At 47.0% G+C, this 27187-nt stretch overlaps 1 protein-coding gene across 3 annotated transcripts; it reads left to right on the top strand.

Annotated features, from left to right (window-relative positions):
- The first annotated feature begins 450 nt into the window (after positions 1-450).
- On the top strand, positions 451-26695 carry clcn5b (chloride channel, voltage-sensitive 5b). Of its 3 annotated transcripts, none has more exons than XM_030088303.1 (17): positions 451-688; positions 1187-1339; positions 14455-14627; positions 14737-14836; positions 15954-16141; positions 16390-16512; positions 17585-17791; positions 17874-17954; positions 18034-18268; positions 18359-18534; positions 18624-18764; positions 18846-19032; positions 20847-20989; positions 21149-21298; positions 21377-21482; positions 21557-21773; positions 25916-26694. In XM_030088303.1, the coding sequence occupies exons 1-17, from the start codon at positions 673-675 to the stop codon at positions 26004-26006; spliced, it is 2487 nt and encodes an 828-aa protein (XP_029944163.1). In that variant the 5' UTR covers positions 451-672; the 3' UTR covers positions 26007-26694. The 3 variants fall into 3 exon arrangements, with proteins under 3 accessions (XP_029944163.1, XP_029944162.1, XP_029944164.1); XM_030088302.1 differs by lacking the exon at positions 451-688 and adding an exon at positions 889-1092; XM_030088304.1 differs by lacking the exons at positions 451-688; positions 1187-1339 and adding an exon at positions 10362-10439 and having other exon boundaries at positions 25916-26695.
- Positions 26696-27187: the final 492 nt, after the last annotated feature.

The raw sequence follows: 27187 nt of genomic DNA, 5'->3' as shown, positions 1-27187 counted from the left end.
CACGCAGCATCAAGCTAGCGGAAGTAAACAACACAAGTTCCGGTTTCCAAAACAAAACTGCAAAGTGCGTGTTCACGTTCAAGAAGAATAAATTTAAATAAACTCACCAATAGCAGTTTAATAAAGTGTTCAAAGTTGTTGTAATTATTCTTAAGATAGCTTTCAATGCATTCATCTTGACCGACAAGGTGATTTTAAAACGTTTTAGACATTATAAAAATAATAACTGTAATGAAATGTATATATCAGCCCAATTCAGGACACTCGGGGTCAATTTATACAGTTAAAATGTTAAAATATTGATTAAAACAAATATAAAAAACTGTTAAAACGTAAAAATAACATTGAGATACTTCCAGCAAACCAACATTGATGATTGAGCATGATCATTTTGTTTTATTATTAACCGGAAGTGGTGACTTGCATTATTTGGCTAGCTTGAGGATCGAAGTGGCGAAAATAAAAACTGAGGAGAAATGTGCGGCTTCTCGTCGAGTCTGTCGACTAAATGCGTATATTTCGTGTTTTCTATGTAGTTAGAGTCCATATTTGAGGCCAAATGCGTGTTTGTGGAGCTGCAGGGCGGCTGTTAAGTTTCCAGTGACTACTGTTGACATAAGAAGACGGCGCAAATCCGAGTCACAAGACTCCTCTCGCTGAGCTCCGCGGCTTATGTCCTCTCACACAGGTAAAGTACGGCTTTAAGTCCCATTTTTTTCCCTCCTGAAAGCAGGTTGAAAAGAAATTTCAGGTTTGAGACGTGTGTGTTTGATTGGCGGCTCGGTCAGGGTAGTAGGCAGCTCTTATGAATAACAATCGGCGTCAGCAGGAGGCGGTTTACTGACGTGCAGCTGGATTAGAAAAAAAACGACTAGAAGTGCGGAAATGGTTACGAAAACTTCCCTGTAACTAGAGATGTGTTGTCGTTACCGGTTTTGATGAGGCGTCTGATAGCAGAAGCCGTCCCCCCGGAGTGAGAGCCCTCACCTCGGGGTGTCTATCTGTCTGTCTACCTGTCTGCCCGCTGGATCTACACCATGTTTCAGTTTTTGACGAGTTTATACCGAAAGTATACCTCGGATTGGGACATAGGTACTTTCCTAAAATCAGAGGCTTTGGATGTGTGTGTTTATTGGTCTTGCTGGTGGTGTGAAGTATATACCCGCTCTGTGGTGTCGTGATACAGGGTCCGAAGGGATGGACAACCCGGGGTACCGCACCGGGAGCTTCGACGGTCTCCACAACGCCTGCGACGACGACGATGACGACGAGATGGTGGACATCGCAGGAGCCACCCTGGACTTCTCCACCGCGGATGATGACCCCCCTCTCAGCTCAGGTACCCCAAGACAAGACCCCCTCAAGCTGCATGTGTGACATTATCCACTTGTGCTGACACTCCATCATATTCTTTCCTAAACTATTTAGGTTCCTTCTTTTGAGGCAAGAAGGGTTTTTTTTTTTTAAAGATACCTTTTGACATGGCTGTGTTGTTCTGTCTTCATCAGAAATGTGATGAAGATGTTCTTCCATCTTCATCACAAAAGCAAAAAATATATATATATACTCTCTAAAGTCACAATGAACTTACTTCAATCAAAGCCTTTCAACATCTTAATTTAGTTTGAAGCAGATGAATCAGAATCAAGTGCGGAAGCAGCGGTCACCTCTGTGGGTTTCAGGTATATTCTTGATATCTGGTTGACCTGATTCAAGCACTCGGTGGAAACAAACCCACGTAATGAGCTAGTCACACTGACATTTTAAGAGTGGCTTTTGTTTTTTAAATCAATTCTGTTAACCACATAGAGCTGTACGGACAGTTACAACCCAGCAATCTTGTTGTTTGCTGTCCCTTTTGAAGTTACCCCTGATTTTCATGTTGTGGTTTGAGAAACCAAAGACAACACAGAGTTTAGGCGCTCTGATTGTTTTCTTTCTCTAACCGGTGCTTTGCATTCCTCGTACACAGACGTCGCTTGGCCTACTTCTGAACTGGAAGTAGGTGACATGTTTATGGTGACCTTATCCTCTGGGGCAGATGTGGGCTGCCTTTATTGCATTTTGATAGAAATACAGTCAATTGCTTACAATTGCTTAAAATTAACCCCAGTATAATAATCACAGAGTAAAATTTTGACAAAAAATGTGAAGATATTAACTTTTACAACACAACACCCACAACAATGCTGCATTTTCTGCTAAGTACCATATCATACAGGCTGGATTATTGTGGTATTACCGGCTTGGAACAGCTTTCAGAATGAGTGCATGATTCAGAACGTTAACAGGAATTCCTCCACTTTTCACATCAGTGACTATCAGCGGTGTTGTTGTGACGCCTCAGAAGCCCGGCACAGCCTGCGTTTGCTCCCCTTACAGCTCGCTGGTTCGTGCTGCTTTCAGATTTCAAAGTTCGTTTAAAGGTCAGACGAACTTTTACAGCCGACTCTGAACCCTGTTGTGCAAACCTGCATTCTTGACCCAAACAAACACACGCACACACACCCCAAACATAGAAGAGATCGTAGTTTTCCCTTCAGTTTTGCGTTTCGAACCTTGAGCACACAGCTGTTATGAGTCCCCCCCTGTTTTATCTTTCACTGTAGCAGTATGGATCCTTTCGAAATGACCACATGGTCTGTGGTTTTTAACTGACAGCAGCTTCCCGCCACAAAGCAAAGCCACAGCAGATAACTGCTCTGTGTGTGTGTGTGTGTGTACACCCATATGTTCACACAGACTCTGCTCCACAAAGGTGCAGCTAACTTCTCTGCTATTTTGGCTCCTTATCATTCATACAGAAGTCATGCATTTGGATGAAATTCATGTACATGTGTAAGCTCATCAGCGCTTTCATGATTTTTAGTAAATGCTGCTTTAGGGTTATAAAACACGGTTTATGTTTGAGTCGTAAAATGAACATTGCACCTGAGTTCAGCTGAGGCACTTTGATGAAACAACCGCATGCATGTCTGTGCAAGTGGGAGAAAATGTCGAAACAGTTTGAATGCACGTGTGTATAAGTGTACTTTTAATGTTTTTTGGCTTGTCGTGTTTGAACTATGTGCTGCTTTAGGTTCAGGTTTGGTGTAAACACAATTCTAAGGCATAAATCTATTATATTTCTTGTTTTATTTGCAACCATCTCAGTTGAAGCTGTTTGGATGTGTGTTTGGACATCATCAGCGCTTTTAAAATTCTTGGATTCTTGGATTTTTTTTTTTTAGTATATGCTGCTGTAGGTTTAAGTAACACAGTTGGATCTTTTGCTCATTTAAATTTTTCTTGTACAATTTAGCATGCATGTTTTATTGATGCATGCAGATGAAGGGGTCAGTGGACGTATGCAGGGGTCATTAGCACTCAGTTTTGATTGGACGGCACAGCCGCACTGCATCCCATCCACCTCTCTATACTTCATAAGGCAGAATAATATTGAGTTGTTTGATACTTTTTCATTGCTGATGCTCAGTTCCCATGCGTCGCCACCCTGTCTTAATTTGAGCTCGAATTTGATGTTTGTCACTGTTGTGTAACGTCGTTTATTGCTACGTTTACGTTTATAAAGCACAGGTCGACCTTATGTGGCTTCAATCCTCACGTGATTGCACATTACGTCGTGTTAATCCTTTGACAACTTGTTCATAAGTTCAGTATTTCGTAGCTTTTTGTGGTATCTTTTCTGACTATATATGTTGCTTTAACTTTGGAAAGAACACTGTTTTTGTGGCTTCAGTCTTCATCTGATTACACTGTTAGATCATTACTCAACTGAACTCTGTACCTTTCTGACTCTCTGCTGTGTCAGATAAAATAATCTCCAGGCTGCTACTTTATCTTGTGTGGCTCCTTGAGAATTCAAGTCTGTTACAACCTTGTTTGAATGACTGGTCAGATTGTGTAACGTTAAACACAGGCGTCTGGGAGTCCACAATGAAAAATAAGGGTGAAGTCGAGCTATTTTTTTTTATGCAGTAGTGGAAGTTTGCAGTAAATCTGTCCCGCCCGAGTGCACCGTGAGCGTCTCACATGCTCTCAGTGAGTCAGAGTCATGCACGGGGATAATTAGTTACAGCAGACACACGTGGAAACGCGCTGCTTGACGCTCATCCACTGTATTCCGATAAGGTCTCGTATCACAACGTGGAAGAAGACGGATTGTTCCTGCAGAGTTCCTGTGAAATGCAGCCCTCTGTGTCATCGGTACACGCAGCTTCCTGTTCTGAAGCAACTCAGACATTCTAATAGCTGATTGCTTTTGGTGTGTCGTCATAACAGCACTGTAAGCTAATTCAGCTGGAGATTATTCACATGTAATCTTGCAGGGAGGATCAAGTGTTGGTTTTGTAAACTTCAGTGGTAAAAAGAAGAAAAGATGTTTTGGGTTTTTTTTTTTTTTTTTTTAGGAGCTGGCAGCTTGTCGCAAAGGCACTGCTGAGTCATTGGTATTGATTAGTAATCCTGCGACCGTCTTGCTGATGTAACACAGGGAGTTTATATCGAGTGTAAAATGAAGACCAAAGTGTCGGCTGGCTCGCTTGTTTCCTTGTTTCCTAAGGATTATTAGAAATGCCATGTTCATGTGGAAACAGGGAAAATAGCTCAGACTTCAAACTGGAATCGTCTGTTCCTCCTGCAGCTCTGATACATTTGCACTGCGGTGGTTTTTACAATGTAAATTTCTTCCAGGTGTAATAACTCAGCATCGTTTGAAATCATGCCCCATCTGTCAGATCTGAAACTTTTTAAACAAGTCACCAATTCTTTGTTTTTTTTATTTCCCTTCCATGTATTTGAAATAGATCAGCTCCTTCAGCTTTAACTCACACGTGTCCATGTATTAACTCCCGTCGGTTTTAGTCACATTCATAGTTCAAACCTTTGATTAAAGTTGGTCTAACACGTTGATGTTGCTGTGACTTCACCGTCATATCCAGCAGGTCGTACTGTATGTAGGCGTTTCTTTCACAGTGGATGTACTGTAGCTGCTGCTGCGCTGAGCCTTGCGTTTCCACTCCGTCAGCTCCCTACAAACGAAGAAACGCCGCCTTGTTTTCCAGCCGACAACTGTGTGTTTTTAAAATTACACAGTGGTTTGTGAAAGAAAATCATGACCTGGAGGGAGCGAAGCTCTGCCTCAGTTCCACTTTCAGCATGGACGCTGCAGGATAGTTTGTCATTGCACGTTTCTCTCATGTTTGTGCACTTTAATAAGAATTAAAATAACAATAATAATAATACTTAATGTTATTCAAAGCTCTCCGTGCCTGCGGCTACATGTTTGCCGTTGAAGAAATAACAAAGACTTGATCTGAAAATCCTTTGTTGATCTAATACGTGCAATTTATTGGCCGCTAAGACCGAGTGTCCCAAGACCAACACCACCAAGACACTGCAGGGCAAGACCGATTCAAAACCAAGACCAGAGCGACCCAAGACCGACCAGACCCAGACTTTACGAGCCCATGAACGTAGACCAGTACCGGTCCTGGGTACTTCAACATTCGATGCATAAGCGCCTGTTTAGAGCCTGTATTTTTTTTCTGCCATTGTAGTATTTTAGCTCACACTTCCTCCTTTTACTCCCCCATCCAGCAGAAAGTGTTTTTAGCTGGTGTAACCACTCACCATCAAGCTTTCAGGACTTGTCGCTAAGAGAGTCCTCTCAGCACGCCGTTCCCGGTTAACCTGGTTGGTCGAGCCCTGCGTAACCTGTTGCTCAGGGATTCATTAGCCCGGGGTGTTTAGAGAGAAGACTCCGGGCCTGGGAGGGGCCCGCCAGAGCAAACACCGTCTCTGGAGCAATATCAAAGCACCATCCCCGGGTCTCTGCTGTCAACCACCGGTGTGAGAGGAAGGCGTTCACGGCCGTCCACTAAACGCCCCAGCAGCACAAGACGGATTGTTGTATCTCCTCGCCTCATGATGCTTCTGGATGAGTGAAATTTTGAGTTCATCGAGAACAAGACCCCCTTCCCCATGAGGTCCTTTCATTCCTGAAGCAAGCGAGCAGGTTGCGGCTTGCCCAGAACGTCTGGAACGTCTACCTGCATTTTTCATTGTTTTTCAGGAACAAAATGAGCCGGTGTCTTTCCCCCTCCCCAAAGAGAAGAAGCATTCCGATGTGATAGAGACAACACCGACTTATTTATCATTTACAGATGCTAATCTAGAGAACAGTGTTGATTTATGAATGTTGGATCTTTTACCTTTCATATCATCCCGATTGCTTTAAAACAACATTCTGTCCTAAGCTGTCAAATTGACACTTCTTGTTGTGGTAATGATATTTTTACCAGTCAGGGCAGAGGGTTCGCCTCTGTGCAGTGTTGAAGACCAGTGAATAATGAGCCAGCTGATGATACGTTTTGGCATCTTGAGTAGAGAAGTGAAAGTTGGAACAGAACTGGGAGTGAAATTTGAATGTCAGTTTTGACGTTTTGACTTTACTTTAATACACAACTCGGACTGAGGAGTGAAGATTGAACCCCAGTCTTGTATCTCTGTCACTGACATCAGTAAATGTCAACGTCCTGTTAAAAAAAAAAATCAACATGCTGCATCAGTGTTTATATTTTAATATTTTTTGACCCTTTCATTGAGGAATGCTCACTAATTTTATAACCCAGTGCAGAGAACATTAGTGACCTTTCACTTTAGTAAACAGTGTTGTCTAAACCATTCAGTGTGTACACAAGGAAATGCAGTCCAGCCCGACGAAATCTGCTCATAAAAGCATTCAAGCTCTGTTTTCCACCCAACGGTAATTGTGTTGTGAGATAAAACTTCCTCAGCTTCAGTCAGAATTTCCTCTAAAGCGGAGGGAAACCATCCTGCTGGGAAACGTCGCCCTCTGGCCCTCTCATCTGCTGATTTCTCTACCTGCCGAAGCTCTCTGGAGCGTAGAACAGTTGAATTGATTTTGTTAGTGAGAGGCGATGTTTGATCTGCAGTTTTACGGCTTGTTTGCTTTTTCTTGGTTTGCCCAGTTTACGAGAAACTTGTGATCTTTGTGTTCTATTATTTTCTGAGATGACTTCTTTACTGCTCGGCTTTAAATCTGCTCCTCGTCCTTATCAAAAGATCGGGACGATCACTGCTGCCAGTGTAACTTTTCTCCCTTCCTCCAGTGACTTTTCATCCCCTCAGTGCTGATGTTAGCACGTGTAATGATTGACAGGAAGTGGAGAATTTTTAGACACACCGGTAATGTTTACCTAGCAGAGAATCAGATAAACGAGAGATGGTCAAAAGAAAATCCAGCTGGATGTGAAGCTTCTCAAGGAAGTGGGTCAAACAGAGTTCATCCAGGGACATTTTACAGTCCTGAATTTCACAGCAGCTGCAAATCTGTCACGGCTTTGCCTCCATAGTAGTAAAAATTCCTCTTTCCTCCGTCCGCGGCGCGCGTGATTTACCGAACCTCCATATTCTTCCCCTCACTGCACCGCAGTCCTGCACACTGCGCCGGTTTTTCTCCATTTGCCGTCTTCTGCTGACACAGAGTGAGGCTCAAACACTGTAACCGCCCCGAGGGGCGAGCGCTTAAAAACTTAAATTAGGCTCATGTGGTTTCACGCCGAGCTCCGAGCATGAGCCTCCTGTTATGAAGACCGCTCACGACGCTGTAAAAACATCCTGCAGAGGAATGCGGCCGACGTGTTCCCTGCTCGTCTTCCCTTTCTTATTTCGTTCTTTTCCCACACTGGATTGATTTCATGGCTTTAAAAAAAGGATTGAAGCCTGGCTTTGTCAGGTCTTTATTGGAAGTTTTTAATTGTATTTTTTGAGGATAATCACCAGATTAATACTGAATTCATTGTCATTTAAAACTAGAATGGCTAAACACTGTGTGCCTGTAATACGGTGTAGTACAGTGTAACAGTATCTTTGTCTAATAATGATATTAACAAGTCATTTGTTATTGATTTACTGCCTAAATAGTTTGATTGCAGCAATTCACAACACTGGCGATGACTCATCTCAGTCTGACTTCCTTAAAGTTGTTCCAAATGTTGAAATAATTTATATATAAGGATGTGATACGACTGTTTCTCTGAAAGCTGGAGAAAACGACTTGAGAAATCCAGCTCAACATAACAGGAAAGAAGACCACTTCTGTCTCGTGGACATTAGAACTAATAGAATCTGTTGCGGAAACACGCAAATGTGTCTTTTATTCGGTTTTCCCCCCCGACCTTGTGAATATGATTTAAAGTCCAACCATGTTCCAAAGATTGGTGGTTGCTGCCAGCGAGCGTCACGGGGGTCACGAGACTCGCATTCCCATGGCAATCAGACCTCCGGAGTTCAAGGTTCAACCTCGCTGGAGACCATGTCCTTTTTTTTTTTTTTTTAATGTTTGCGTTTTTGCACGTCATCTGGAAAACAGGCTGCATTCTGGGAAGTTTCTTGGCAAGCAGCGGCCCGGCCATCTGACCGCGTCAGATGTTCCCGGAGAGAGTTAAAGTTCGGTGTAAATGTGAGGTTCCCGTCTGCGGCGTCCCCTCAGGACTCCCACCCCGGCCGAGCGCTGAGCTCAGCATGACGGCGGCGGCTGGGAACGAGCGGCGCCGCCGCCAGAGCTCGCCCCGCTCCTCTCTGGCTGACCTATTTTCTGAGAAGTACTGCATCACTTCAAACTTCAGGCCTTCCTCTGCACTCGTCATGGTTTCAGTACTTAGTGTCAAGCTGCTGACGATCGGCTTTTGACCCGCTCTCTGAGTAGAGAAGAAACCACTTTTCTTGCTGGCTCGGATCTGTTCCTGTTAGCACGAGAAAACAAACAAGTTTCTCTGTTTTTCCAAAAAATCTCTTCTAGAGACTAAAGTTGAGAACCCTTGGGAGCGTTTCTGCTTTGACACAAAAGCCACAGGAGAAAAATCCCCGATCATGCCGGGAACAGACTGCAGGAGCTCACAAAAGCATGTTTTCTCACTTCCCCGGGAGAAAGAACAAATTTCTCTGTTGTAACAGAATTCGTGTTCATCTTTAGACTGGAGCAATTGAACAGCGTTACATGAATTCACCTGAGCTGAGACTTTACTGGTTTAAACTTCAGTCCTGTATCTGGATTGATCGATTACTTTCAAGCAAAAACACCTCACTTTTCCGAAAAGTTGCATTTTGAACATTTTCCACAAATATGGAGTTGGAGTGTTTTCAAAAACGGGTTTGCATGTGAGAAAGTTCCTTGGAGTTCCTGACATACCGATGGAACCGACGGCCCAGATGCTTCACTGTTGAGTTGCGTCAGACCAAACACTCCGCGGTAAACCGAGAAGGAGGCTCATAAGTGAGCGCTATGAGGGGGAAAACGTTTCACTTTAGACGTGTTTTGTTGTGTTTCTGAACTTTTCTCTCAAGTAGCTGGAAACTTTTGGTTTCATCAGTTTTTCATGCATCCTCTCATCAGAAACCGTAAACCAGTCATTAGTTTTGTTGCCTCTCAGGTTTAACACAGTGGTCTTGGGATCGCTCTGTTTTTGTCTAAATACTGGACACAACACTAAAGACGAGGTTTACACTACCCGTCAAAACGCACTGAAGTCATTCAATCTCAAATCTTAGTTGTGTTTTTGTCAGTGGAATGATTGTTTAGTTTCTTATGATGATCTAAAATCACTACTTTGTTACGTTACGTAAGCTTAAGAATTGAAAACTTTCAAAAACGTGATTCCAATCCCATGAAAAAAATCAAGGCAGAATAGTCTCCAGCATCCAGAATCTGCCTCTGAGTGTGAACACCCAGCATTGTTGGAGGAATTTGAATGGAGTTCGGCCATATCGGCTTTAAACACACAGCGCTGACTGTCGGGCCGGTGTTGGTCTCCTTCTGTGCGTCGGTTTGATAGCAGTTCTCCCGAGGTCACAGCAGGGTAAACTCTCTCTTAACTTCTGCTTTTCACTCTTGGGCCACTCATAAAGCTGTCATAGCTTCGACCTAAGCCGTGCTCACGTTCACTCACTCATTCATTCCTCCCAGGATGCCATATTCAACACAGCCGCGTTCCCACAATGAGCCCAGCACAGAGTGAAACAACGAGACGACGTTTTGTTTTTTTGCTTTGTTTTCCCTCGTTGATTATCAGGGTCTCACATCATTGAGGGGGTGTAAATCCTCATCTGTACGCAGCGAACCGCTTCAGCCTATAAAAAACAAAAAAAGCATCCGAGCAAATCATCGCTCACTTCCCAGGCACAGCCAGCCAATCATCGCCCGGTTCCAGGCCCGTCGGAGCAGCGAGAGGGAGATTTGCTCAAGTCTGCTCGCTTGAGGAATTCAGAGGAGGAGAGAGATTTGCTGTTCCAGTGGTCTGACTGTGGAAACTGGAACTGGAGAGTTTATTTTTTCGGGGGTGGTGTGGGGGGGGGGTGAGAGATGGTTTGGGAGTCCCGGAGTCCACAGCTGGATGAGGAGGAGCTGGTTACAAGCGGTGAGTTTGTGATTTCTCGTCTCTTTTTATGGTCTGATAAAGAGTGAACTTTGCTCTCATGCCGTCATCGGTTGAGGTCACACCTGAACGGCGGTATCAGTTATTTATTTATTCCGTTTTACAGCAGCCATCGATGCTATAGTGCTCTGTTGTGTTTTTTCTCCTGTTACTTGTATTTGTGGGTCTAATTTATAAAATCTGTGTTGTGTTTTTGGTGACTTATCCACGGCGGGGTTTAACCATTAAGCTCATCGACAGAGTGAGGCAGACATCTCTTTCTGGCGCTCTGTGTGTTTGTATATACAGCTGTGTAGGTTATATCTCACACAGAGGTCAACAGTCACACACTCTTGATGAAAACCAAACACTGTTATCTGTGTGTGTGTGTGTCGTTTACTTCCTATTTCATAAATTCAAAAAGTTCAGGGGGTTTGTTTTTATTTAACCGGTTCCAGTCTTTAGTAAATGGACCAATACGTGGAGGTTTTTATGTCCTGGTGTCAAGCTCGTCCCTTTAAGATGTGAAAGTTGCGCTCTCCTGTGTTTGGGTTAGCGTTTTCTCAGGCCGTCGCCGTGTTGTGGCTGCCACGAGGACGAGTCTAGGAGAGGTTGAAGTTGTTTTTCATGGGTCTGATTTGCTTTATGTGGGTCAAGGACGTGTTGCTGCTCAATAAGCACTGGTTGCCAGGTTTTTAGTCCATCTTGAACAAGGATCTACGACTCATGAAGGCCTCATTTGTGGCTCTCTAAAGCCATCAAAACAGCTGAAATGGTTAGAAAGAAGAAGAAGGTGAATGGGCTGAAACCCACTCGGATGTGTAAAGTCAGAATGGTTGAAAAGGGGGAATAAGCACATTCATAAGTGGCTAAAACATTTAAATCCTTTTGAAATGGTTTTTAAAAAGTAAAACAACCAAAACCAATACAGCTAAAAAATTCTACAGGAAAAGCTCCAAGCTGTAATAAAAGTGCACAGCTTTGAATTTGAATTCTGAAGTGAATTGAGTTTAGAAGTTATTAAGCACAGTTCGGTACCGTTTTTGTGTGTGTAGCAGCAAAGCCATCCTGATTTTGACTCGTGGCTCCAGGTGAATTTTATCTGATGATGAATTGGCAGAATTGACTCTTTTGGTCTTTTAGTCGTCGACATCTGGTCTAGAACTTAATGTGATGTTCAAAGAGTTGGTTAAAAACAAAAAGGCTACATTATGATTACTTTTTGATTAAAAACCTGCTGAATCCTTTGGTTTAGGGACTCTAATGGTTCAGTCAGAGCTACTACATCTCTTGAAGGCTTAAAACCATCAAATTTCAGCATTAATTCCATTTATCAGCCATTTTCGTGACGATGCTGGCCGCCTTTCGACTGCTGGGTCTGGCGCAAGCCTCACGCCCTTCCTGACCTCAGTGGGGTCTTTCCCCCGACCTGCCAGCCACGATGCTGACTAATTCTCAGTTTCTGGAAGTTCGAATCCGCCTCTTCAGCTTCTACACTTTGCCTAGGTTTTCTGCGTCCCTGCGACGTTCCCAGGGCTCCGGGCCGCAGACTTTGATGTAGGGTGTGCACAGGATGTGGCCGACAACAGCCCCCAAAAACACCAAACAACTCTTCCTCCTCCTTGTTCCAGGAAAAGGCCGTGAACAGGCACGCTGTGTCCCCCACAGGCTGATAAAGTACAGTGAAGACGACTTTAATGCCCATAAAACCGTCTTGTTGATATTTGTGCCAGACACATCACTGCAAAGAAAGAGGAAACAATTCAGAGACAAATATATCTATAGGTACTGTTTCATTTCTACATTCTTCAAACCGGCTTGTTCCGCGTTTTATCTTCAGAGCACGTTTCTGAAATGATAATCCGGGGTGTCAGTTGTCAGCCCTGTGGTGTATTTTGATTTCAAAAGTGAAAAAACAAAAACTCGTTCAGTTTTATACTTAAAATTATGTGATTATACGGAAGAACGTTTTTATTTTTAACAATCTCTCGCCCACTGTGCTGCTGCTCGGTTCAGCTGGTCATTACGGCTGAAGTTCCGCCTGACTTGTTGGCCTCCTCCACATGTCTGTCAGCTGTCGTGACTCAGCGTCTTTTCGTCCCTCCACCTTTGCAGTGGTTTTATATGAAGTCTGTTTTTTTCCATTCGGTTTCACACGTTTAACAGTGATTACTGATTATTGATGAAGCTGCTGACATCAAGGTGAACATTACTATCCCTGTGGGGCAGTATGTGTTGCAGCCAGTAGTAAATCAAGGATAATCAAGCCAACATTTATATAAAACGCAGAACTAAATTGAAAAAAAAAGCCCTGAGTGAATTTCACAACCTGTATTTTTAGTTGTTGTTTCACTTCAGTAAAGACTTTCATCACATCCAGCCTCCGTAGCTCGACTTGATTAAAGAACGCGAGTCGTTTTACCATCAGCTGACTCCTGCTCTCATACCTTTTGTTTCCTTCTGCGTTGCGTAAGTTGCGGCAGACTTTGTAACAGAAAGGTTGTAACCTGGCAAAGAATAAAAAAAGATCGTGTTTTCACCTGAAGTTACCTCCGTCAGACACACAGCACTGTTTTGCTATTCGTAACTCGACGTTCTTTCTTTTTGTCTCATTTCTGTGTGGATCCCTACATAAATAAAATGCCACGCTCGCTTTTCCCAAGACTCACTGAAACCAGTCGAACTCGTCGGTTCAGATGTGTAAATGCTCCTCTTGTTTTAAAGTTTCTTTGTGGTGCGTGCTTTAAATGCAGAAGGAATCAAGAGATGATACAAAGTGTCAATGCATTCAGGACAGAGACGGAGTTTTTCCTGATAATTAGCAGAATTTGTAACTTCTGCACTTCTACAGTCTGAAAGAAACACAGTCTCTGAATGAGATAAAAAAAAATGTAAAGTAATCTCTGAAATATGACACCTATTGCCCGAAAATTACTCTGAAGAAGTCAGGAATGTCGCATAAATCGTTGCAGCGTTTAAAAGCTGCTCCGAGTCGCCGACAGATTCACGTCTGAGAAGCTGAGATGTTGTGTTTTAAAAACAAAACCAGGCGCCACTTCCTCTGTCACCCACATCCTCCGCTAATACCGAAATGAAAACACCTTTTCATCCCGGCTGAGACTATTGTTTCAGTCCCATAATGACACATCTGCACCCAGCTGGAATCAAACCGGGCCGGACTTCCTGCGCCGTTTCCCGTTACCGACCGCCGGCTGGACCCAGGCGAAGTGGATCCCATCGGCGCGGCTTTGTCCAGAACGGCGTTATCAGTATTACCGTTACAATGCGCATTCTCCACGGCCGCTTTGTGCAGAGGTTTCCCCACTTTCTCTGGAACAATAGTCAGCATTAATAACGGGTGTTGCCTCTGTTAGCACTTTCTCAAGGCCTCAGCGCGCGTGTGTGTGTGTGTGTGTGTGTGTGTGGGTGTGTGTGTGTGTAGTCCATTTCCAGGGAATTTCAGAGGACATGGCGCTCACACTCCTCCTGCTGACGTGTTAGTTTTTGGAGGACAGCACCTGCTTTTTTGCAAATGAGTTCATCCTGCTATGAATAACTTCTTAGTCGTTCTCCAGATCAGACAAAAAACAGTTGAGTTTAGAGACGACATGAATTTATGAACTACAAGTTTACTAACTCTTTCATTTTGGGTGAAAAGGCATCTTTAACACTTTGGTTTCTCTGCAGAGATCCGCTGGTTCAAATCACACATTTTAAGCTGCAGATTAAAGGAATTCATGCACCCAACTCTCCCCTGCTGAATTGAATTCATTGAACTCTGCTACCAGCTAGTGGTGACTGGACGTTGCTGCCGATTGTGAAATCGAGCCTGAGTTTGGGCTCCAGCCGACACTTTTTAATACTATTTCTGGGGAAAACGTGTTGAAATATTTGGAAAGATTACAAGAGCTGCTGCAGCAGATGTGAGAAGACGTGAGACCACATGACAGAAACTACGCCGTTTCAGAGTCACTCTGATTTCTCTCTCCCTCTCCTTCTCTCTCTCTCTCTCTCCCAGGAGGTTATGAGAAGTACAGCGGCAGCAGCCGAGCAGCCGGGATGAACGGGAGCGCTCCCACCAGGCTGGTGGACCCGCTGGAGGACCCCCTGCCGGGAGTGGGCACCTACGAGGACTTCAACACCATCGACTGGGTCCGGGAGAAGAGCAAGGACCGGGACCGGCACAGGGAGGTCGGCTGTTCGGCACACGCTGCGCTCCGCGTCGACGCTTCCTGCCCGACTCTCTCTTCCTCTGAGACGCTCTGAACTCCGTCAAACTGCTGTTTTCTCCTCCATCCAGATCGCCAACAAGAGCAGACAGTCGACCTGGGCTCTGCTGCGGAGCATCAGCGACGCCTTCTCCGGGTGGCTGCTCATGCTGCTGGTGGGGCTCAAAACAGGTAACACACACACACACACACACACACACACTCAATCTCACAACTGGATCTGAAATTAAAGCGCTATGCTCGAAAACGGCCATTATAACGTGTCAGCCAGGATTTGAGTGAACTAATGAGTGCTTTCCGTGGCTCGGTAAACACTCAGACGACGTGTCTGGACCTGCCGGTGCTTCCCTCGTGTCGCCGCTGCCACCAGCTGATTCCCATGTGGGGACAGCCGCAAGCGGAGCGCCTTGTATTTCCACATGAAATGAATACACATTTAGTCTGCGGGATCATTTTGTTTTGGTTATCATTACTCAGAATTTGCAAATACACAAGGAATTGATTACATCAGAAAAAAGTTATTTTATCATTAACTGCAAAACATTAAATGTGCTTTTTTGGGGGGGTTTTCATAGGAGTCGGATTGAATATGTTTGATAGTTTACACATTATCTTCCACAGAAAGGCAAGTGTCATTTTCTTTATTTATTTGTTTGTTAAAGAGAGGGGGGAAAAAAAGGTTAAAATGACAGCCATCAGGACCAGGGCAGAACAAAAACATTACAACCATTCCGTGGCCAAAATATACAGAATATTCTGAATCACAGTCCGGCAAGATCAGACAAAACCGACTGTGACTGGAGGCAGTTTCACTGACAGCAGGAGCTCATCTCAAAGTAAGAAGAGAAAAATGCATGAAGATTTGTCGATTATAAAAGTATAAAACTGGTCAGAATTAAATAGATGTTTCAGTTTGTGACTTCAAGAATCACTAAATGCAGCGTATCCAGTCGGAGGCTCTACATTCCTCTTAACTCATATTTTTAAGGCAGGTTTATTCCTCTAGTTTTCATTTAAAATCATTAATCCAATCAAAAGTTTTGAGAACAAATTAAGTGACTGATTTGTTTGTAGTGCCATCAATGCATCACAGATCTGTTGAATCTCTCAGATTCTCCGTTTTCTGGTTGAAGAGGCAGAAATTAAAAGTGTGGGGTGTTAATTTAAATACAATTTATTGATTTAATTAATCAAAAGAAACACAGCATCTTTAGTTTGGATCGTTATTGGATGATTCCAGTCGGCGCTCGTTCAGCTCAACCCTAAACTCATCATCTCTCCCCCCCAGGCGCCATCGCCGGCGGCATCGACATCGCGGCCCACTGGCTGACGGACATGAAGGAGGGCGTGTGTCTGATCGGCTTCTGGTTCAACCACGAGCACTGCTGCTGGACGTCCAACGAGACCACGTTCCAGGAGCGGGACCGCTGCCCGCAGTGGCAGAGCTGGGCCGAGCTCATCACGGGAACCTCCGAGGTCAGAGAGCGGCAAGACGCGTCGCCGCAAAACCCACCTGCATCTTCATCCGACTGACAGTCACACATGCAGAAAGACAGTGAAGGATTTTAGAGACTCTTAGTCTGAATTCACATTCAATAATATCACTGTGTTCTGCACATCATGCGTTGCATTTCTTGTGTTTTGGTTCCATCTGCTGGTCGGAAGACGTCATTCTTCCGAACCGTTCATCTGACTGCAACACGTCTCCACTGTGTTTCTTGCAGGGGGCGTTCGCTTACATCGTCAACTACCTGATGTACTTGTTCTGGGCGCTGCTCTTTGCTTTCCTGGCGGTCTCGCTGGTCCGGGCCTTCGCCCCGTACGCATGCGGCTCAGGAATACCAGAAGTAAGAAAAAATACATTTATATTTCATACATTTCTGTCGTTTCACCTGCATAAACACCAGCTCTCTGTGGATTATAAATGTGAAATATGCTTCTCATGCTGCTTTTAAATATTCATAAAATCTCTTGGTGGGTTTCGTATCAGAAGATCCAGAACAAACGGCACGTTTATTCCTTTGTTGGTAACAGATGTTTCAAATGGAAGGTTTTATTTCAAATATAAGCATTTTATATCCATTTCTGGTACTAAAAATTTAATCTTCCCTGTTTGTTTTGTTTCCATTTTTCTGTTGATTCCTTTATCATTTTGATTAAAAGTTGGATGATCTTAAAAGCAACTTGTTCACTTTTATATATCAATATTTACTATGTAGACAATATAAGTGAAAAATCCTTGCTTACTTTTTTATAGTTTTCTCATAAATTCACTTGGTGATTCTTATTTTCACATCGTTTTTTTTGCAAAGTTGTAAAAATGTGATGAGAAGTGTTGTTTTCATCTCCCCATGTGGAATGTTTGAACAGTAACACTCCTCCATCCACTGTCTATTTATTCTTCCCCTCTTTATTGACTTTTAATAAGCGGTGTGTGGTTTGCTCCTGCTTCTCCTGTCTTTATTTCCTTCCAACATGGATCCGCTGATTTATTTACACCTCGCTCTCTGCTCCCGCCGCTGTTCCTCCGTCGGTTCGCTTCTTGTACGTTTGCGTTGCTTCTTTCCTCGCCTTTGTTTCGAGGGAAGCGAAAAGCTGCCGCAACATCAAGTCTCCTACGCACACAAACGCCCGGCCCTCCCGTCTTATTCCCGCCGCCCCTCGTTTCATGGAGCTTAATCGTTTTCTTCCTCCCGGGGGTCAGGCGCCGGTCAGCGGGCCTCACGCACCGCAGATTAACGGCTTATTTGAAAGAGAAGCGCCCAAAACAAACTTCATTTCTCCAACATCAATGTTTAGGCCGAAACCTTCTCGCAGCCGCGCTCGTCTAAACAGACCCCTCTCCAGCGTAAACAGACATAACACACCGCCGCTCGCCTCCATAAACTGATCCGCCGCTCGCCTCGTCTCCCCCTCCAGATCAAAACCATCCTCAGCGGGTTCATCATCCGCGGCTACCTGGGGAAGTGGACGCTGATCATCAAGACCATCACGCTGGTGCTGGCCGTCTCCTCCGGCCTCAGCCTGGGGAAGGAGGGCCCCCTGGTGCACGTGGCGTGCTGCTGCGCCAACATCCTCTGCCACCGGTTCGCAAAGTACCGCAAGAACGAGGCCAAGCGGCGAGAGGTGGGCGGCTCGGGGAACAGACTCGCCCGCTCCAGACTCACTGCAGATCTGTTCTAATCGGAGGTATTCGTCCCGATTGCAGGTTTTATCAGCAGCGGCGGCCGTGGGGGTGTCGGTGGCGTTCGGCGCTCCCATCGGAGGAGTCCTGTTCAGTCTGGAGGAGGTGGGTAAACGCAGGAACGCGTCTATATGTGGCTTTAAAGGACGCCGTGTCTCACACTCTGCGTCCGTCCCTCCACCAGGTGAGCTACTACTTCCCCCTGAAGACCCTCTGGCGCTCCTTCTTCGCCGCGCTGGTGGCGGCCTTCACCCTGCGCTCCATCAACCCGTTCGGGAACAGCCGCCTGGTGCTGTTCTACGTGGAGTTCCACGCCCCCTGGCACCTGGTGGAGCTGGGCCCCTTCATCCTGCTGGGGATATTCGGAGGCCTCTGGGGGGCGATGTTCATCAAGGCCAACATCTACTGGTGCAAGATCCGTGAGTGAAGCAGCTGACCTCACACTGTGTGTGTGTGTTTGTGTGTGTGTGTCACTCAGAGAGCTCTCTCTCTCTCTCTGTGTCCTCCAGGTAAATCCACGTGTCTGGGCCGCTACCCGGTCACGGAGGTGCTGGTGGTCACCGCGCTGACCGGCCTGCTGGCCTACCCCAACAGCTACACCAGGATGAGCGGGCCCGAGCTCATCTCCGAGCTCTTCAACGACTGCTCGCTGCTGGACTCGTCGCAGCTGTGCGGCTACAGCCCGGTCAGCGGACATCTTTCTTTACAGGATATAACATATTGATATTGAATGATTTCACAATATGTTGTGTGTTTCTGCGTCGCGGCCTCCAGGTGACCAACACGACCGAAGCAGGCGTGGGGAACACGCTGGGCGACCGGCCGGCCGGGCCGGGCCTGTACACGGCCCTGTGGCAGCTGGCGCTCGCTTTGGTCTTCAAGATGCTCATCACCGTCATCACCTTCGGCATGAAGGTCGGCCATTTTCTGTCGTCTCAGTCAAGACGTACTTCTGATTGTAAAACACCGTAAACACTCGTCTCCTCCACCGTCCAGGTTCCCTCCGGCCTCTTCATCCCCAGCATGGCGGTGGGCGCCATCGCCGGCAGGCTGCTGGGCGTGGGCATGGAGCAGCTGGCCTACTACCACCACGACTGGGTGATCTTCAAGGGCTGGTGCTCGCCGGGTGCCGACTGCATCACGCCGGGGCTGTACGCCATGGTCGGAGCGGCCGCCTGCCTAGGTGAGGCCGGAACAGCGAACGGCTCGACCCCGACGTCCGCGGACAGGTGGTGGGCGCGAGCCAGAGGCTTCTGGGAAACCAGGCAGGGGGATTTTTTTGTGCGCGTCTCCCCAGCGGCGGTATTTCGAGCGCGTACAGTCCGGAACATGCCGGAGGGATTACTCTTACATGTTACATGTCTGCGTGACGGCCGGGACTGACTCCACGGCGAGGTTTGAAATACGTCCAACAAGAGATCATCACACCAGGCCTCCGCCTCCCGCTTTTAATCATAACCGTCTTGAAGGAACGTTTCAGTGGCTTATTGGAGCTTTACGGGTCACGTCAGGCGGCACACGACATGCGATGGAAGAGTTCAAGGAGTGCATCGATGGATACTTTAATCGTACTTTCTGTTGCGAAATTCTGTCAGATTTCTCTCCCCTTGAAAATCCACTGAAATCTTCTTTGGACTCGTCGACATTCAGAACGGACCGAGCAGAATCCGAGTCTCGCCTCGTTTCTCGCTTCAAACCGGTTTCGTCTGGAGCTCTGCCACCGGCCCGCGCGGCCTCTCATCCTCGGCCCCGCTCAGTTTGGATTCGTCACGCTCCCTCGGACATCACTCGGCTGGGGGGGGAGAAAATCAGCGTTATTAGGACAAGCTGTGGATAAATCGCGTCATAAAATGAAACGACCCAGACAGAGTCTCGCCTGTTTTCACTTTGCGCACCCCAGATAGCGGGGGAGCCATGAAGAGATGGCACATCATGTCATCCCCTCGCTTTTCCGACGGGGATTGATCGACTCGTATCTTTTTATCTTGTCGATCTGAGACAAAGTTTAGAGGTTATAAAGAGATCTGGTTCGGAAAAAGCACGGTTGATGTGTGTGTGTTGTGCTTTCTGTTTCTGAACATCATGTGCTTCACCATAACACAAAACGGACAAGAGTGACTTCTCATCTGTTTTTCCATCTAATCACTCGCAATTTCCTCCGAAGTAACTTTCAGAAAAGTCACAGAGGTCGTGCGGTTCTTTCGCTCTGATATGAGCTCCAACCCTGACAGTTACTCTCTGATATGAAGCATCGGGAGCATTTTGGATCAAACCACCTGCTTTGCACCTCATAATGTCTCAGTTTTGTCCAGTGCTCATGTGTTTAAAGCTGCTAAAGCAAACGTTTATGAAAAAAATGACTTTATTTGGAGCTTAAGAAGCTAGGTTGCTGGATGTTTTTGGCTTGAGAGCTAAAAGCGAGATTCTGCTTGCGATTTAGCTAAAACTTGTCAAATTTGATGTAGTCTCAGTTCTTCTGCTGATATCATGTAAAAATAAGGTGTGTGTGTGTGTGTGTGTGTGTGTGTGTGTGTGTGTGTGTGTGTGTGTGTGTGTGTGTGTGTGTGTAGGTGTGTGAGAGATCCTCACAGCTCATAACAGCGGCTTGTTTTTATCCAGCGTAAGCGCGGACACAAAACACTCTCTGACATCCAGCCAGTGGTTAGAACTCCCCGGCACCAATCGAAGAGAATAAAGCCCTGGGTTTCTGGCCACAGCCCACCAGGGGAAGATGATTGTAATTGGATTCAGGCTGGGAGCGCTGATGTTAACTGGCGAATTTCCGCACACGAACTGAAAAGAGGGTTTCAGATAAAGCCGTGTCGAAATAAAATGCGTTGACGTGACTTTAGCCGCTTCTGGAACGAGCCTCGATCTTTTCACAAATCCAGCCGCATTCGTTGTCATTTCTGTTTTTTGTTTACGTGTCGTTGTTGTTGTCGTAACGCAAACCTGCGTTTTGGGTTTCTGATCTTTTGGCGCCCGTCCTCCCTGCAGGTGGAGTGACTCGCATGACGGTGTCGCTGGTCGTCATCATGTTCGAGCTGACCGGCGGTCTGGAGTACATCGTCCCCCTCATGGCCGCAACCATGACCAGCAAATGGGTGGCAGATGCCTTCGGACGAGAGGGGATTTACGAGGTGAGGCGCCTGCGAGCGTTCACGGCAGGTTGAACACCCCCCCCCCCGGTTCCTGCGCCATCAAAAGATCAGAGCTGCGGCATGAAAGCCCGCTTTTATCGACTTGACGTATCTTTACGCTCCTTCTCACGGTAAGACTCTCGCCCTGGTATCCTTCAGGCTCACATCCGGCTGAACGGGTACCCCTTCCTGGAGCCGAAGGAGGAGTTCGAGCACAACAGCCTGGCGGTGGACGTGATGCGGCCGCGCAGGGCCGACCCCAGCCTGGCCGTGCTCACACAGGACGGCATGACTGTCGGGGAGGTGGAGGTAAGCAATGCCAAAGATCCTCTCTGAAGAAGAACTGAAGCTGTGCAGCACGCTGACTCACCATGTGTTTGCTTGCAGGCGCTGGTGGAGAGCACTGACTACAGCGGCTTCCCCGTGGTCGTCTCTGCCGAGTCCCAGAGGCTCGTGGGCTTCGTGCTCAGGAGGGATCTGCTCATATCTATAGGTCAGTATCCTCCTGCGCACATGAACGCCGTATAGTGCCTCAGTATTTTAAATCCCCGACTCCTCTCCTTCCAGATAACGCCCGGAAGCGGCAGGAGGGCGTGGTGAGCGCGTCCCAGGTGGTGTTCACCGACCACGCCCCGTCCCTGCCCGCCGACGCCCCGCCCCCGCTGCGCCTGCGGGGCATCGTGGACCTCAGCCCCTTCACGGTCACCGACCACACGCCCATGGACATCACCGTGGACATCTTCAGGAAGCTGGGCCTCCGCCAGTGTCTGGTCACGCACAACGGGTAAGAGGAAGCGGCGGGGCAGGTGGAAACCAGAGAGGACGGGATGGGAAAGCAATCCGCCGCCGGGCGGCTCTCCCACCCCTTCAGAGGAGTGACAGATGAATGCGAAGGGGAGGCTCGGGGTCATTCCTCTGTGAGGTCATGCATTAAAGGGAAAGAAAGGAGTAATCAGGGAGGCAGACACGCTTAATAGAGCCTCGACAGAAACGTCTCCAGGTGCTTTTCTCCCAGAAGTGTCCTAAATTCCCTTCCCCGCCGTTCCCACGACCTCTTCCCGGGGACGGCTCGGCCCGTGTAACGACGGCTGGAGGTTTCTCAGGGCAGAGAAGGAACGGTCAGGGACGCAGCTTCGGGAAAAAAAACACGCTTTCACAACGGAAAGCAGGATGAAGAAGAGCAGCACCCTTCGTCTTGGCTCCGGACCAACTTCCTGCTATGTGTGCGAGTTGCTCAACTCCAGAAATGCCTCGTATCGTATCTGCCTCTTCAAAGTGTTCCCTGTGATCGTTCACGCTTCCTGGTATGTTTGGGAAAATGAGCCGAGGATTGCTGCGTGTCAGTGTGTGCGCTCTTTGTTTTCATACCCAGCAGCCTTCACTCCGTCAACATCAGACTTTTGCTCAAAGTTGTCAGACTTGGGAGGATTCCCGTCACGTGGCTGCTGATAGCGTAGCATTTCAAGTCTTCATACGGATTTGCCAAATGAAGCACAAAGTCAAGTCATTTTAGAAGCGAAACAACAAAATGGGTTTTCTCCAGGGGAGGGTTGGACTGTGGACGTTTCACTGGAGGCGTTGAAAATGTTCAAATTGTTTTCCTTTAAAACAAAAAAGATAGTTGATACTTTTTGGACACACAGAACTTTGCACTAAAACCAAAGCCAGCACATGGGTCTGTGGTCGTCTAAAGGTTGTTATTGGATTAGTTGAGGGGTCCGGCCCAGAGATTAAATTGGACTGCATTTGAGTTCGAAGTCGCCCGTCGTCACGCTCTTGTCTGGCAGAATATCGCCGCTCAGAACTCCTGAGATGCTGAAAATCCCCAAAAAAATGTGTGATGAAGAGGAAAGAACTTCATGGGTTCTGCGTCCAGATGTTACTGCAGCGAGGTTTCATCCGACTGTCGACCAAATGAAGGAAACTTCCTCATTTATCGATCGGTTATCAGTGAAAACCTGAATCTTCCTGCAGTCCGGCGGCGTTAATGTGTCCGGCTGTAGGAACAAGACTCGAGCTTCTGTGTTCAGTCAGATATTTGGAGGGTAACCATTCAAAGATGTCGACCAAAGCCGCCGCCGCCGCCGCCTTCTTCTTCTTCGTCTTCTTTTTTTTTTTTAAACACTTTGTTTGATATCGTTGCCATCAACAAAACCACCTCCAGCTCCGCTCAGACCTACTTAGCCCAACATTTCACACACACCACATTCGCCTGTCAGCCTTTGTCTTTTGTCTTCGCCATGGCAAAGTACATCACGGCTCTCCGCAGAAATCCAGCCAAGGAGACCAGAAGTGAGGATAAAACTCCCGCCGAGGAGAAACCCAATCAGCCTTTCAGTCACTTCTCGGCTCTGTCTCTCTCACACACACACACACACACGCAGGCGTCAGTTGTTTGGACGGAGATCTGACATGTTCAAACACACAGATTTTAGGAGTTTTGGGGGGAAGAGTAATTGGGCACATTCCTTTAAAGTTTACAGAAATAGTGGATCTTACCATCTTGCGCGCCCGCATGCAGCGTGTGGAGAGCTGTCGGAGCGAAACGCCGCCGCCAGATTACCTGGGCAGGTGTGTGAGCCGCAGAATTCGCCGTCCCGCGTCTGTTTTGCAAACTTGCGAGAATCATGAGAGAAAAGTCAAATCGGGAACGACCAACCGACGCTGCAGAGAACGATCCTGGCCGTTCGACAGAAGCGATAGCTCGAGTTGCCTTATTGCTCAAGGCTGCGTATCCCATAATGCAACCTGATGGAGCCCTTTTTTCACCCTCCACGTCCCGCTAAGTGCTTCCTGCTCTCGGGCTCCAGCTGCTGCACAGTAACGCGTGTTTTGCTCAGATTTAAATCGCTTTCATCGGGATTCAAGCTTCGCAACGTCTTTATTTTGACTCGGAGCGTTTACCTGTCGGCTCCGATTAATTAAGGCGGCGTCTCAGAACAACAGCTGGACCGTCACCATGGAGACGGATCCTCGACCCCGTGGAAGTGTCGGCGGATGAAAGCTTGTTTATTTTTGTTAGTTGTGGACCGTTTTTGGCCCACGGGCCTCATGTTTGACAACCCTGGAAGACGCCAACCCCACAGGTCACCCTGCAGCCCTTCAGCTGTTGCACCTTGGCTTCATTTTTTTCCCAAACAATTTTTGTAAATTCCTCCACAGCTGATCCTCCAGCGGCTGTGAAGCTGTCGAGAAATCGATGCCAAGTGAAAATCAGTCCCACCCTCCCTCTGCTCTGCTGCCTTGCCCGTCGGCACTGCCGACTGCGGCACTCGGCCGTCGACAGGCTGTTGACAGACGCAACAACTCCTGCAGGACTCACACAAACACACACACACACATTCGCTGCAACAATTGAAGGCTGAGGTTACATCAGAGTGGATCCACATGTGGACAGAAACACACATCGATTCTGTCGGAGTGTGTGTGTGTGTGTGTGTGTGTGTGTGTGTGTGTGTGTGTCTGTAGATCCCTGTGAACGCATCGATTCAAGTTTAGGTGAGCGTTTTTGCGCGGAGTTCCCCTCGAACAGCTCGGCGTCTGGGAACGAAGCCAGCTCGACCGGCGCAGAAAACAAACCCCGAGGCGGCGTGAGGAGGCTCGGCCTGTCATCGCCGCCGCCGCCGCTGCCGCCGCCTCCCGAGATGGATACTGTTAATTTTGTCGCCCTGACTAATGGCGCTGGTATTTTTCCCAGACTATTCTTAGTTCAAGGTCGCCTCGTCAGCAGGAATCACGTCTGCTCTGACACATCTGAGAACATAAAAACCTCTGGTTTCGTTCCTGATGTTTCACTTTACAGTTTAGGTTAAAAAAAACAAAAAACCCCCCCAAAAAAGCGAGTTTTTAGAGGGTTGCGTGATCAATTTCTGCTGCCCAGGTGGAAATATTTCATTGGTTTTCATTACCGATGGCTTCCTAACTTGTTTTGTTCACTGATTTTAGGGCTTGTCTTCATGTCTGCAGACATATTTTTACATTTATAAAGCTTGTTGCATTGTGTGGAATTACTCTTCATGTTTATTCAACGTCACGGGACAAATGTAATAAATGCCACTTTATTTTTCAGATGCGTTATTGAGCCCCACACTGAAGCAGAGTTTCTGTTTTAACATCTGCTTCGAGTTGAGGAAGTCTGCCCCCCCCCCCCTCAAAAATTATGCGTTTATCGTCTAATTTTAGCGCGGAGCAACACTCAGATGCTTGAAAGTCAAAGGAGCAATTTGTGTCTGGCTGCTTTTCTTTGACTATAATTAGGTCTGGAGGTTTTTCTGTTTTTGGGTTCGAGTCAAATGGTGTGTGAAGAACGACTTTGTTCGGGGGGGGAAAAAAATGAAGCAGTCAGGAAAAATTATAAAAATGTGCATCCAGCTGGATGAATCCTCACGAGGGGAAAACCCTGCGGTCCGCCTGCCTGTCGCTCTTGTTTGAAACCCGGAGTGTGAACACGGCGGCGATCAGCCCCGAGGTGACGGCTGGAACGGGATCAAGCCCTCTTCCCCTCTGGGACCGCCGGGTGTCTCCGTCACTCTCGCCCCCTGCTGTGAGCCCACGGCCCTCTGGGACCTGTTTGCTCGCTCTTTATGCTTTCTTCTAATCCGACAATGGGTAAATTAAAGGAAATATAAAAATAGGTTTTGTTGTAAGAGCAGAAACACAACAGTTTGGCGTCTTTGTTGGACATGCTTGGTTCTGGTTTTGGCCCTCGGGCCTTATGCTTAAAGAGTTTTTCCTGATTGAAGTTCTGATTATAACAGAGGAAGATAAACCCTGTTTATAAACAGCTCATCAAATCCTGATCAGAGTTTCTGTTTTCCGTCACTCCTCCCCTCCTCCTCCTTCGTCTTTGTTCTTTCCGTGAGCGTGCGATCAAAGCATGATGTGAGGCGGTCTGACTGGCTTCGTTCTCCCTCTCCCCGTCTCCAGGAGGCTGCTGGGAATCATCACCAAGAAGGACATCCTCAAGCACATGGCGCAGATCGCCAACAGAGACCCCGACTCCATCCTCTTCAACTGAGGCGCTCTCTCTCTCTCCCGCCTGGCCGCCCTCCGCCTCCCGCCTCCGCCTCCGCCTCCGCCCGTGACCACGGCGAGACGCACCGCCGCCTCTTCAGCTTCAGTGAAAGCCAAGAACGCCGGGCACTGTTCGCACGAGCGAATCGAGAACAATGGAGGGTTGTTTTTTTTTGTTTGTTTGTTTGTTTGTTTGTTTTTTCACTCCTCGACTGGAGGAGGAGGGGATAAAGACACCGGGGGAGACGAAGAGGGGTTTGGAGAGCTGGTTGCCCTCCGGCCGGCACAGCCAGTCCAGACAGAGCCGGGCTGAGGCTGATGGATGCTCCGACACCTCCTCCCCCCTCCCTCCCTCCTGTAGCTCCGGGCATGAAGGATACCAGAGTGTGAGAAGAGGATCTCGAACACACACACACACTCCTTCACACTCCATGAAGACTCCCGGTGACAGCCTGGGAGCTCTCCACAAACGACTCTGAGAGCTCCGCCGCGCCGCCGTACAGACTGGCAACACGGCGCCGGCGCTCCCTCCAGAAGCCACGCCTCGCCTTACGGAGGAGTGAACGTCGAAGGGCTTCCAGACGCAGAAACATACGAATCATTACATGCGATTTATGTACATGTGAAATTTGTTTGTCCCACTAAATTATTTCACTGAATCCAGTGTTTGTTTCTCTTTTTTTTTTTTTTTTTTTTTTTAATTCTCCTTTAAAAGTTAATGATTTTCATGGACTGAAGGTCGAAAATATGTGAATATTAAGTTCCCAACTTTATTTTTGTAGCATTTTAAAAACAGCCGCAGCTGAAACAAATATATAAACAGACTTATAACTCTGAACACATGAAGTGCAGATAGTCATAAAAAACAATGAAACGGCAATAAACAAAAACAGCAGCACGGTCTCAAGCCGGGGTAAAAGCCAAGGAATAAAAATAGGGTTGGGTGTTTTTTTGCTTAAAATTTTACTGTTTTGAGCCATTATTTTTCATTACATTGATTATTTCTTTGTTGTTTCTTTTTAACTCATTTCTCTGAGGGATTCGGACCGTTTCAGACTTTTATCGGCGTCTGCAGAAACTCCAGCGTGCGCGCTTGCGTTTCCCTTCCCCCTGTTCACATGATAAGTTCTGGGAAAAAAAAAAAAAAGAACAACAGATCCAGGCTGGAAGCAGGCAGAAAGCCCC

This window comes from Salarias fasciatus, chromosome 3, assembly GCF_902148845.1.
Source record: "Salarias fasciatus chromosome 3, fSalaFa1.1, whole genome shotgun sequence".
NCBI lineage: Eukaryota > Metazoa > Chordata > Actinopteri > Blenniiformes > Blenniidae > Salarias > Salarias fasciatus.
This window is presented reverse-complemented; position numbering and strand designations above follow the sequence as displayed.

Excerpts from the sequence above, each read along its gene's own strand:
- clcn5b (XM_030088302.1), top strand. The coding sequence starts at position 1,038 with ATGTTTCAGTTTTTGACGAGTTTATACCGAAAGTATACCTCGGATTGG. Across the intron at positions 1,340-14,454 it reads TGACCCCCCTCTCAGCTCAG|GAGGTTATGAGAAGTACAGC; the intron begins GTACCCCAAGAC and ends TCTCTCTCCCAG. Across the intron at positions 17,792-17,873 it reads ACGAGGCCAAGCGGCGAGAG|GTTTTATCAGCAGCGGCGGC; the intron begins GTGGGCGGCTCG and ends TCCCGATTGCAG.